The sequence below is a fragment of the Acipenser ruthenus genome, chromosome 34 (assembly GCF_902713425.1).
Source record: "Acipenser ruthenus chromosome 34, fAciRut3.2 maternal haplotype, whole genome shotgun sequence".
Taxonomy (NCBI): domain Eukaryota; kingdom Metazoa; phylum Chordata; class Actinopteri; order Acipenseriformes; family Acipenseridae; genus Acipenser; species Acipenser ruthenus.
Window position 1 is genome coordinate 12,149,615 of NC_081222.1, and position 13,685 is coordinate 12,163,299.

Sequence of the window (13,685 nt, forward strand, 5' to 3'; positions counted from 1 at the left end):
CAATTAAGTAATTGAGAACTCTGTTGGAATGAAGCCCAGCAGACACAGGGGTCCCCCAGGACCAGGATTGGGGACCCCTGAACTAGAGCACCACACTTCCTTGGCTATTGTGGACACTAAGTATTGTGTGGTTCTGTCTCCATTGTGTGGTTCTACCCGATAGTGCATTAACACAGCTTACTGTTTGAATCCTCACACTCTGCTCAGACGTGAAAGAAAAGCCAAGACAAAGGCACTTAGTATTTCTTTAATGTATTTCCCAATATGTTTTGTTATAAATACAGTATGCAGCATCGTCACAGTGTAAATCCATAAACGAGAAGCTCAGGTTTTAAATGTTTAAGTATTTCCTTACATTCTCTGATCTTTACAGTTTTTAATAAATGAATGACACTCCTTCTGCACAGCTTGATAGTAGATGTAAGCTGATTATCTCAGAGCCCTATTCGGATGAGATGTAAAACAGAGGTCCTATTGTCAGTGACTCTGCAGCAGCAGTGGTGATGGATAGTTTGCCCCTTGGTCTCGTAAGTTTCTTTGGATGAAAGTGTCTGCTCAATGACCAATAAAATAAAATATTAAATACATAAATAGGCACGCGCGTTCTTGACGATTTCTGCCCTTGGGCCTTTGATTTGATGTGGAATGTTCCATCATAAAAAAAAGAAAGAAAAAAAAACATGCATCTTCACGTTTGGCACTAATGAACAGTTTTCTCAGAGAAAGCAAGGACTGAATGGCAATGAAGACAGAATTGCTCCCTTTGTCGCCCCTCATAAGAAAGGCATGGAGACTGAACTGCTCCCTCCCTCACCCCTTAAGTCCAGGGCAGGGCAGTTCAGTCCAGGGCAGGGCAGGCTTGAGGCATGGAGACTGAACTGCTCACCCCCTAAGAGAAAGGGAGGTGTCTGTCCTGAAAGGTATTTGGCGTTAGTGATGAGGCTGATCCCTAGTCTAATATCCCTATTTAAAACTGACCATAAGATTTTAAATATATATATGTATAAGATTTAAAAGAAAATTTGTGTTGCAGGAGCTGATCTTTCAGAATGAGTGGATCTCCACAGAAATCAGGTTCAGACAATCAGGTGAGGGTCATTGGTGTTGATTGGGCTAATTTACTATTCTAAGTGGAACGTGAAGAAACAGCGGCTTGGGTTTGTGATGATTTAATGCTGCATTTCTTAAGAACAGTAATTGTTAATTAGCCCAATCAACACCAGTGACCCTCGTCTGGTTTCTGTGGCAAGCTCAATCTGACCAGTCAAATAAATCTGTCCTTGCAGCGCTATTAAAAAAGGGGTCACCGTAACACATTGTGAATCGCTGCTAATCACCTAGTGGGTGCTTCTTAACGTGCAGGCAGGTAGTAAAGACAGCAGGTACAGCATGATTGTGCAGTTCAGAAACACATTCACCTGGGCCATAGGGTATTTTAAAACAGTCCTTCCACAAAATGGTGCTATCGTCCCAAAACTTGAAAGATAACTTCTGGATCCCCGTTCTTTGTACCCCCGTGTATTGAAACCCCCGACTAGCAGAACCACACCAATGGCAACACGATGGGAACTGCACAGCACAGTGATCCTGATAACATGCACTGACCTGGCTCCTGTGAGAGATTGTTCAACAATGGAGCAGCACAGCTGTGATCATTTGCCACTGTTGTACCAGCAGCCTTCTCCCTCTTTGTAGCTGCCCTTGTGCTACCCACTGCCTCTGTAGTACAGAACCACTGACTGGAGATCATTTGAAATGGATGAATAGAATAAAGAGCGCTTGACAACAGGTGGCAGTTGCACACTAAGGCTTTTCCTATGATGAAAGAAGGCGTGCGTTTTGGAATTTTAATTGATAAGTCAACGGTAAACACAGGCGTTTCCCTGATGGAACTGCATCTAAAAGACAACTTGGTGTTGGCTGGTCCCTTTTGATTTAAAAAAAAATCTCAACGGTGCTCCTTGTTATAAATAAGGCTTCCCTTTGTACCGCAGAACAGGTTCTGAGGAGGTTATAGCTCCCGTTTGCCTCACAATTGCATTAGCGGGACATGAATTGCAGAGTCTCTACCTATAGCTCCTGACCACAGTGTTATGAAGAGGGATGCACACTGAATTGGGGGGGAAAGGCATTTAAAAGCACATTTCTGCCACCAATTGTAAGTTCTGGTGATGTTTGTAAACTTGTTGCCATTGTGGGGACCGATCAAATCTGAACCCAGAGCCAGGAGTCTCCTGCCTGTCCAGTTTGTGGACGTCGGTCCCCCTGTCTGTCTCCGTGTCCCTCACAGGTGGGTGCTGTCTTGTGTGTTGAAGCGGTACCCGTCGCTTCTCCCCGAGCTGCCCGTTCGACTGCCCGCCTGGCTGGACACCAGAGACAGAGGGTCTGGTCTGATCAGGTACCTGTCAGGAGCACAGCAAACAAGCCACAGTCAGAACATCGGAGCGCAGGACAGTATGGTAGCACTAAAATAATGACAGCAAATTCCAAATGAATCCTGGCTGTGTTCATGCGATCAACATCCTGTGTTACAACACGGCATGAACACGGCTACTTAAATCCACAGAAACTAACAGGGCTGAATTCAAAATGAATTACTTCATTCCATCCCCTCACCGCTCTCTGTGTGAAGAAGAGTCTCCTTCAGCAACATGACTAGGTAACCCATTCCACCCCCTCACCACTCTCTGTGTGAAGAAGAGTCTCCTTCAGCAACATGACTAGGTAACCCATTCCATCCCCTCCCCACTCTCTGTGTGAAGAGTCTAATTCAACAACATGACTAGGTAACCCATTCCATTCCCTCACCACTCTGTGTGAAGAAGAGTCTCCTTCAGCAACATGACTAGGTAACCCATTCCATCCCCTCACCACTCTGTGTGAAGAAGAGTCTCCTTCAGCAACATGACTAGGTAACCCATTCCATCCCCTCACCACTCTGTGAAGAGTCTCCTTCAGCAACATGACTAGGTAACCCATTCCATCCCCTCCCCACTCTCTGTGTGAAGAAGAGTCTCCTTCAGCAACATGACTAGGTAACCCATTCCATCCCGTCACCACTCTCTGTGTGAAGAGTCTCCTTCAGCAACATGACTAGGTAACCCATTCCATCCCCTCACCACTCTCTTTGAAGGTGTTTGTTCCCCCCCATCCTTCCCAGCTCACTCTTTTAAGCCCTGGGGTTAGACTGGATGTGCTGGACTCTCTCCATGAGCTTTAACACCATACTCCAGTGATTTGTTCGCTACACCTTTCACTGTATACCCGAGCATTCTGGTGTGCCTTTTCATTGCTTTCATCACACTCTGGCATAGTAAATACTCTCTTGATATTTTATGTCAATAAGGGTTGAAAGGCTTGAAAAGCCCGTGGATTCTTGACCTCGGTAAAAATGCCCTTTGTAGAAAATACGCCTTTTGATGCTTCTCGGAGCTCTCTCGTGAAACATTGTCAAAGCCAGGGTGCCGAGAAACCAATTTCCGACACGCAATGCCACAGAGAAGAGCTGCAGACAATTTCAAAGCATTATTTTTCTATGAAGGTCACATTGTAAAGTGGGATCGAAAAAAAAAAAAAAAAAGCACAGTTTTGAACGCACTTGTAGCTAAAATAATAATTCAGTTTTGCAATTGCAACAGCTACGTAGGTCTCAGATGTGCCGTTTGGAAATAAACAGAAGGAAGGGGCGGGGACAATGTCAAAGCAAGGCAAGCAAACCTAGAACATCAGGGTATGTTTTTAAAATGAAAACACATGTTTGTAATATTTGTTTCTCAAATAACGTCACATTGGACTGGATTTATGGAATTCTTTTGCCAGCTACAATTACTTTAACCACCTAGATTGTTTAAAATGACCCCCATGCTGTATGCTCTACCTTGTTTATTGGTTATATTTGAATAACATCTGTTGTGTGTCGGGGTCTGTCGTACAAAGAGTGCAAGAGAATGACATACACTCTCAACATGAGTAGAGGTAGTCACAGACAGAATGCTAATATTAACGCAGTCTGTGTCTATAGAACCTGTTGTGGTCTAAACGTTTCAAATGCTTTATCCCTGAGTGCGAGACCGATCCTTCTCAGTGAAATCTCAAGTGTAGGTTATGCTAATAGATTACAACTGGGATTTGTAATAATATGCAAGTCTGTGTCCTAAAATAGAGCTTTTTTTTTCCTCCTCTCTACTCACACGACGTCGTGGAGTTCCAGCTGGGTGTCGGGGGAAGGGTTGATGAGAATGTAGGACAGAGTGTTGCCGTGATCCGTCATTTCATCTGAAAATATAAAAGGCAACGGGAGCTTAAAATCCAGGGAGTTCTGCACTGCAAGGAAGCTGTGCCTCTAAAACAAGCTGTCTGTGTGTGACCTGCCAGGTGATACAGCAGGTGCAAAACGTTTGAGAACGTACACAAACCGGACAGTCAACACATTTCACATGAAGTAGATTGTGTTGACTAAAGGCACGATCACTGGATTTTGACCAGGAAACCTCCATTGATTTCATCCACCACTTTTAGGGGAAATCCCAGGATGATTGCGATGAGGTGGGTGATGCAATCTGCCTTACAGCTGCATGAACAACTCCTCATAGTAAACATACAGACCTACCAGTCCTCTCTGTGCTTTACAATGCTTCCCTATGCTTTACCAGACCTCTCTGTGCTTTACAATGCTTGCCTATTATTATTATTATTATTATTATTATTATTATTATTATTTATTTCTTAGCAGTCGACCTTAGCCAGGGCGACTTACAATTGTTACAAGATATCACATTATTTTTTACATACAATTCCCCATTTATACAGTTGGGCTTTTACTGGAGCAATCTAGGTAAAGTACCTTGCTCAAGGGTACAGCAGCAGTGTCCCCCCCACCTGGGATTGAACCCACAACCCTCCGGTCTAAAGTCCAGAGCCCTAACCACTACTCCACACTGCTGCCCTATGCTTTATCAGACCTCTCTATGCTTTACAATGCTTCCCTATGCTTTACTATACCTCTCTGTGCTGTACAATGCCTGCTACACTGTGCTGTGCTGTCCCTGTGCTTGACTACACTGTGCTGTGCTGTGCTGTCCCTGTGCTTGACTACACTGTCCCTACACTGTCCCTGTGTGTTCCCTGTGGGGGGCACGTGTATTCGGGGGTCTCGAGGGGCGGGCTGGGTGCGTACTGTATCCCGAGGGGGAGAGGCCCAGGTGTTTCATGCGGTTCTTGACGAGGGAGTTTAGCTCCTGCCTCTCGGAGCGTCGGAACAGAGACATGCGCTGCTGCGTGATGCGCTCGGCTGCGCTGGTCTTGTTGGAGTGCCGACCCCCCTTCCTGCTCAGCCGGCGTGCCCACTGCATGCTCTTGCGCCTCAGCAGCGGGTGATCCGACTGGTCGCTGGAGGTGGAGTTGCGGTGGTTCACCCGGCACATGATTGGCTCCCGGGGTTCCCTGGTGTCCTCGCAGTCCTCCACGCTGATCGAGACCTGAGACTGCGGAGAGAGGGAGAGAGTGGAGATGTCTGCCTTTAACCTGAGCTCAGGAGCCGCTCTGTCATGCTCCTGTCGGTGTGGTGAGGTGAGGATGAAAGCTTTAGAGCCACGAATGCAGACGAGCCCGGCGCTTTGGCACTGCGGGGAAGCCTCTGCCCTCTTACGCGTAGATTCATGTAATTTAGGCTGTTTAGTCAAAGCCTCTCGTAGATTCAGGAGGCTGTGTGGTCCAGTGGTTAAAGAAAAGGGCTTGTAACCAGGAGGTCCCCGGTTCAAATCCCACCTCAGCCACTGACTCATTGTGTGACCCTGAGCAAGTCTCTGAACATCCTTGTGCTCCGTCTTTCGGGTTAGACGTAGTTGTAAGTGACTCTGCAGCTGATGCGTAGTTCACACGCCCTAGTCTCTGTAAGTCGCCTTGGATAAAGGCGTCTGCTACATAAACAAATAATAATAATTCATAGACATAATAGAGACACGCACTCCACTGTGTCTTGTGCAGACCTGTCGCACACAACGGCAGCTCTCCGGCACTGAACACTAACTCTGTAAGAGTAACTCAACTGGAATATGATCCTTGGACTGGAGTCACAACTTTACACAAGATCCAGGATCATTGTGATTCACTGGCAATGGACAGCTGTGCACTAGTTGAAACTGCTTATGGGACTTGCTTATGTAAAATACCATTTGGGCTGTTTACTCCAAATCGGACCCAATAAAGTAATTAAAACAGAATGGTGCACGGTTTTTAATATGCTTTACCGTACCTCACTGTTCTCTGCAGTGCTTGCCTGTGCTTTTATCCTGCTTTCACTGTGCTTTATTACACTTGGCTGTGCTTTTACTGTGCGAAACCTTTATAAGGGTTGCAGGCAGTCTTCATTGCCATTTTGAATCTCAGTTGGCGTTTCTTTCAGAAAGAAATTGTGCACGTGGCTCTTTGTAGTAAATAGCTTTTAGAATGCAACACTGGCTGATAACATCCCATATATCAACAGCAGGCAACTCAGACTGAAGAGCAGCTCCTGAACTCAGAGTCAAAGCTGACTTGAGGCGTTTCAGCAACGTTTATAATACAGGGTGTAGCGATTAATCGGGTATCTGTGAATCAGGATACCTTCTCTACATGATGTATCTTCACAGAGGTCTGTATTGTGTGCATCGTGATATGCGTCGTATCGCGACATCATAATGCACACGGAAAGTCTCTTCATTGATTTTTGGTGGAGATATTTACATTGCTGTAAAAATAAGCAAAAAATAATAGCAGGTCCCCATGCTTGTATTTTTTAGAAGAAAAAAATATAATAATTAACATTAATGTCTATGAATTACTTGTATTATAACACTTGAATGTATTTGTATTTGCTTGCGATTGTAAGTCGCCCTGGATAAGGGCGTCTGCTAAGAAATAAATAATAATAATAATAATGAAAAATCATAGTTCATGCATTCATAGAAAATTGCACATGACAAAAGCATATACCGGTAATTTCGTATGCAAGAAAACAAAACTCTTATCATCCATAACTATCAATCAATGAATCAATATTTAGAAATACTAAAAGAAACTCAAGTCAATGACAAACATTTGGATGAGAAGTCTGTTAATGTGCTTTCGTGCAGCAGATGGCGCTGTTTCCTGTAGGAATATATGTGCAACATGAAATATCAGGGAAAAAACAAACAAACTTCTGGTCAAACGCTGTGCCGGTGGATTTAAGCTTCTTTTAGTACGTCTAGGTTAAAATGGACTGATTCCAAACTCCTGGATTCTCGGGAATTCCAGCGGTTGTGGGAGCCTCCCTACCTCGGAGGTGGGCAGGGTGTGGGTCTCGGTGCGGTAGATCCCGATGGGAATGTCTCCGGTGGAGGAGCAGAGCTTCTGATAGAGGCGTCCGTACGTGCGGATCCACAGGTCATCCTCACTGATCTTCATCTGGGAAGAGAGACAGCTGTCAATCAGATCATCTCAAGATAAAATTGCCCCAAAGTGCTTTACAGAGATAAAAGCGTTGATAAATATTAAAACAGCAACAGTTGGTGCTTCCCTTACTATAGCTTCCAATCATTTTCTGACTGTCTCCCCTCCCCTTTCTATAGGGGCAGCACTGCACAGTCAAACAGCCGACAAGTCCAATAGAAGTGTCACTTTGTTTTTATTTTGTTCATGCCAACCTCAAGGCAATGGCAAGCTTACTGGCAACCTTCCATTCGTTCTGGTTGTCGGTTGGAATAATTCGATCCAAACCTTCAGTGTTTAAGGCAAAGGCAGTTACTGTAGTTAGGGCTCTGGACTCTTGACCGGAGGGTTGTGGGTTCAATCCCCAGTGGGGGACACTGCTGTTGTACCCTTGAGCAAGGTACTTTACCTAGATTGCTCCAGTAGAAACCCAACTGTATAAATGGGTAATTGTATGTAAAATAATGTGATGTCTGTATAATGTGAAATAATGTATAATGTGATATCTTGTAACAATTGTAAGTCGCCCTGGATAAGGGCGTCTGCTAAGAAATAAATAATAATAATAATAATAATAATAATAATAATAATAATAATAATAGTAATGTTTAGGGTTCATGTCAGTCGTGCACTGGCAGTGTCAGTGATTGCATTGTATTCAGCTGAATTGAAACTCTCTGAAATGGTGAAGCGAACGGGTTCAATCAGTTAACATGTAAATGGCGTTTCAGAACATTAATAAACAGTTTTCAATTCCAAGCAAAATACAGTGTGCCAACAGCAAGGTCACAAACAGAGCGCTACAGCACGGGCACAAACAGAGCGCCACAGCACGATCACAAACAGAGCGCTACAGCACGGTCACAAACAGAGCGCTACAGCACGGGCACAAACAGAGCGCTACAGCACGGTCACAAACAGAGCGCTACAGCACGATCACAAACAGAGCGCTACAGCACGGGCACAAACAGAGCGCTACAGCACGGGCACAAACAGAGCGCTACAGCACGATCACAAACAGAGCGCTACAGCACGGTCACAAACAGCGATACAGCACGGTTACAAACAGAGCGCTACAGCACGGTCACAAACAGAGCGCTACAGCGCGGTCACAAACAGAGCGCTACAGCACGATCACAAACAGAGCGCTACAGCACGATCACAAACAGAGCGCTACAGCACGGGCACAAACAGAGCGCTACAGCACGGTCACAAACAGAGCGCTACAGCACGGTCACAAACAGAGCGCTACAGCGCGGTCACAAACAGAGCGCTACAGCACGATCACAAACAGAGCGATACAGCACGATCACAAACAGAGCGCTACAGCACGATCACAAACAGAGCGCTACAGCACGGGCACAAACAGAGCGCTACAGCACGGTCACAAACAGAGCGCTACAGCACGATCACAAACAGAGCGCTACAGCACGATCACAAACAGAGCGCTACAGCACGGTCACAAACAGAGCGCTACAGCACGATCACAAACAGAGCGCTACAGCACGATCACAAACAGAGCGCTACAGCACGATCACAAACAGAGCGCTACAGCACGGTCACAAACAGAGCGCTACAGCACGGTCACAAACAGAGCGCTACAGCACGATCACAAACAGAGCGCTATAGCACGATCACAAACAGAGCGCTACAGCACGATCACAAACAGAGCGCTACAGCACGGTCACAAACAGAGCGCTACAGCACGGTCACAAACAGAGCGCTACAGCACGATCACAAACAGAGCGCTACAGCACGGGCACAAACAGAGCGCTACAGCACGATGACAAACAGAGCGCTACAGCACGATGACAAACAGAGCGCTACAGCACGGTCACAAACAGAGCGCTACAGCACGGTCACAAACAGAGCGATACAGCACGATCACAAACAGAGCGCTACAGCACGATCACAAACAGAGCGCTACAGCACGGGCACAAACAGAGCGCTACAGCACGGTCACAAACAGAGCGCTACAGCACGATCACAAACAGAGCGCTACAGCACGATCACAAACAGAGCGCTACAGCACGGTCACAAACAGAGCGCTACAGCACGGTCACAAACAGAGCGCTACAGCACGATCACAAACAGAGCGCTACAGCACGGGCACAAACAGAGCGCTACAGCACGGTCACAAACAGAGCGCTACAGCACGATGACAAACAGAGCGCTACAGCACGGTCACAAACAGAGCGCTACAGCACGATCACAAACAGAGCGATACAGCACGATGACAAACAGACCGCTACAGCACGGTCACAAACAGAGCGCTACAGCACGGTCACAAACAGAGCGCTACAGCACGATCACAAACAGAGCGCTACAGCACGATCACAAACAGAGCGCTACAGCACGATCACAAACAGAGCGCTACAGCACGATCACAAACAGAGCGCTACAGCACGATGACAAACAGAGCGCTACAGCACGGTCACAAACAGAGCGCTACAGCACGATCACAAACAGAGCGCTACAGCACGATCACAAACAGAGCGCTACAGCACGATGACAAACAGAGCGCTACAGCACGGTCACAAACAGAGCGCTACAGCACGATCACAAACAGAGCGCTACAGCACGATGACAAACAGAGCGCTACAGCACGATCACAAACAGAGCGCTACAGCACGGTCACAAACAGAGCGCTACAGCACGATCACAAACAGAGCGCTACAGCACGGTCACAAACAGAGCGCTACAGCACGGTCACAAACAGAGCGCTACAGCACGATCACAAACAGAGCGCTACAGCACGATGACAAACAGAGCGCTACAGCACGATCACAAACAGAGCGCTACAGCACGATCACAAACAGAGCGCTACAGCACGGTCACAAACAGAGCGCTACAGCACGATCACAAACAGAGCGCTACAGCACGGGCACAAACAGAGCGCTACAGCACGATCACAAACAGAGCGCTACAGCACGGGCACAAACAGAGCGCTACAGCACGATCACAAACAGAGCGATACAGCACGATGACAAACAGACCGCTACAGCACGGTCACAAACAGAGCGCTACAGCACGGTCACAAACAGAGCGCTACAGCATGATCACAAACAGAGCGCTACAGCACGATGACAAACAGAGCGCTACAGCACGGTCACAAACAGAGCGCTACAGCACGATCACAAACAGAGCGCTACAGCATGATCACAAACAGAGCGCTACAGCACGATGACAAACAGAGCGCTACAGCACGGTCACAAACAGAGCGCTACAGCACGGTCACAATCAGAGCGATACAGCACGGGCAGAAACAGAGCGCTACAGCACGATCACAAACAGAGCACCAGACATTACAAAAAACATTTTAGCGAGTCTATTGGAAACTACTCTTATACTTTCCAATAGACTTGCGATATCATTTAGTTTCTTTGGTTACATGATGTTAAATAAAATATCTAAATTATGTTCACATAATATATATAAATAATATATATATATATATATATATATATATATATATATATATATATATATATATATATATATATATTTAATTGTGTCTCAATCCTAAAATTCTAGGTAATGAAAACTTTTGGCCAGAGCCGTACAGCAGGTTAAATAAACACACGGTAACCCTTGCCAACCAGGGCGTGATATTAACCAGAGTGTGATGTTATCAGGAGCTCTCCCCCATTTACTCCCATTATATCCCGGTCCTTTCAGTGCGGATGATAATAAGCGGTGGGTTGCTGTATTAACAGCAGTGATATTAAGCAGGTTCCTCCTGCACAGCAGATCCGTAATCAATAGATTTTAATACTTACAGCACAGAGGAAACCAGAACCAGGCATCGAGTCCAGACCCAGCAGCAGCCTTGTGATGGAGATCATGTAGTCTTTAACGAAGGACTGGAGAGAGAAAGACAGCTTCAGCAACATGACTAGACAACCCATTCCATCCCCTCACCACTCTCTGTGTGAAGAAGAGTCTCCTTCAGCAACATGACTAGGTAACCCATTCCATCCCCTCCCCACTCTCTGTGTGAAGAAGAGTCTCCTTCAGCAACATGACTAGGTAACCCATTCCATCCCCTCACCACTCTCTGTGTGAAGAAGAGTCTCCTTCAGCAACATGACTAGGTAACCCATTCCATCCCCTCCCCACTCTCTGTGTGAAGAAGTGTCTCCTTCAGCAACATGACTAGGTAACCCATTCCATACCCTCCCCACTCTCTGTGTGAAGAAGAGTCTCCTTCAACAACATGACTAGGTAACCCATTCCATCCCCTCACCACTCTCTGTGTGAAGAATAGTCTCCTTCAGCAACATGACTAGGTAACCCATTCCATCCCCTCCCCACTCTCTGTGTGAAGAAGAGTCTCCTTCAGCAACATGACTAGGTGACCCATTCCATCCCCTCACCACTCTGTGTGAAGATGACTCTGTGGCAGTATGCATGTATCTGTGTCAGTGTGTATGTATCTGTGTCAGTGCATGCACGTTTCTGTGGCAGTGCGTGCGTGTCTGTGGCAGTGCGTGCGTGCGTGTCTGTGTACCTGGTACAGCAGGGTGTCCAGCATGCTCACACTGAACACCTTCCCTGCAGCGAAGGGCAGTCGGAACATGAAGACCAGGTTTGACCCTTTCTCACGCTCTTTCTGGAAACGACAAAAACAATTGAGCACCAAATCCATAAACAATTCAGCACCATGTTCTCTAGTTTGGAGAGCGCGGGTGAGTAGTGGTCCTGCTCTTACCTTCTCTAGTTTGGAGAGCGCGGGTGAGTAGTGGTCCTCCTCTTACCTTCTCTAGTATGGAGAGCATGGGTGAGTAGTGGTCCTCTTACCTTCTCTAGTTTGGAGAGCGCGGGTGAGTAGTGGTCCTCTTACCTTCTCTAGTTTGGAGAGCGCGGGTGAGTAGTGGCCCTCTTACCTTCTCTAGTTTGGACAGCGCGGGTGAGTAGTGGTCCTCTTACCTTCTCTAGTTTGGAGAGCGCGGGTGAGTAGTGGTCCTTTGCTTTGAACTGCATGAAGCGCATGTTGGCCGGGTGAGTCAGCTCTGTGATGATGCTCAAACTGGGGAACAGTCTGCAAACAGGGAGGACAGGGAGGTGTGTCTGGTTGCTGGATCTCTATCAGGGTTTTTATTTTTTTTAATAAATCATCTAGGAGTGCCCATTTTTCAAAGTCCCATCACATCTCCTCACCACAGCAACTCCCCACAGCAGCTCAGGAAGACTGAAGCTTCAGCGGGCATCCTCCGATCCCCAAGCCAATCGCCTTTGCACAGCCAGGAGCTCCAGAGCGGATGTCAGCGAGCTACCAGCCTCAGGAGGACAAAGGCCAGCCCTGCAGGCGTCCGCTCTGAGCTCACTGGACGCCTGACTAGCAGGGTCTGCTGTAGCACGAAGAGGAGAAACAGTCTCTGCCAGTTTTGCCTCCCTGACCCACAGAAGCATCACATGTGACGCTTGCTCTGGAATCCCCAGTTTGAGTGCGTGTGTTGCTGCCGTTGAACGAACACACCCAACTGAATCGCAAACCACTCCATCAGTTGTCAAGCAGGTTAAACAAGCTTCAGATCTGTAGACTGGTTAATGTGACTGCAGCTAACACAATAACTCCACACATTTTACCCACGCTGCATTGCCATTCGCTTCGTAGGTCTCCAGTTTGCAGTTTTGAAAGAAACTTTAATTTTAAAAACAGAGATCAGGAAAGAAGCCAGTGAAGGATTGGGGACAATTTTACCCTCCGGGTGATCAAAGAAGTGCCAGTGCCGACTATCTGAAAGCTTGGCTCGCAAACACATTTCTTTATCCCTCATAGTCCAAAACGGCCTGATATTTGTTTATCAATTATTCATGTTTTTATTACCTACATTACATTTTTGGTACACAGCAGTTTTCCTTTTTAAAATGAGAGAGCGCGAGAGAGAGAGCGAGATATATATATACAGGTGTTTACCACATCAATGCACCATGTCATTGATGTGGTAAATGTACTTTCTAAACACCCTGTATATAATCACCCTATGTATTCCGTCGAATTTAAGACTCACTTTTTAAAAGTACCAGCTTGGACAGATCGGAAGTGTATTTTTCGACAGGCCGAGCAATACCACAGTTCACAAAAAGGGAGAAAAACAGGCGTGAGTAATCGCGACTGGAACTGAGAAGCAGCGCATAACTGACAGCAGACAGCCACCAACTACGTCTTAAATTCTAAGGAATACAGTACATTATATATAAGCACGTGTTTCTTTCAAAACTGCACCATTGAA

At 46.5% G+C, this 13,685-nt stretch overlaps 1 protein-coding gene across 1 annotated transcript in view; it reads right to left on the reverse strand.

Moving 5' to 3' along the window:
• Positions 1–527: 527 nt before the first annotated feature.
• LOC117409829 (potassium channel subfamily T member 2) overlaps positions 528–13,685 on the reverse strand; it is a 93,143-nt gene continuing 79,985 nt past the window's right edge. Inside the window, exons 23-29 of the mRNA XM_059007207.1 lie at positions 12,379–12,490; positions 11,960–12,061; positions 11,229–11,312; positions 7,297–7,425; positions 5,177–5,483; positions 4,191–4,275; positions 528–2,402 (exon numbers count right to left, since the gene is read on the reverse strand). Of these exons, the coding sequence (XP_058863190.1) occupies positions 2,285–2,402; positions 4,191–4,275; positions 5,177–5,483; positions 7,297–7,425; positions 11,229–11,312; positions 11,960–12,061; positions 12,379–12,490 (937 nt within the window). The 3' untranslated portion in view covers positions 528–2,284. The remainder of the gene's footprint in view (positions 2,403–4,190; positions 4,276–5,176; positions 5,484–7,296; positions 7,426–11,228; positions 11,313–11,959; positions 12,062–12,378; positions 12,491–13,685) is intronic.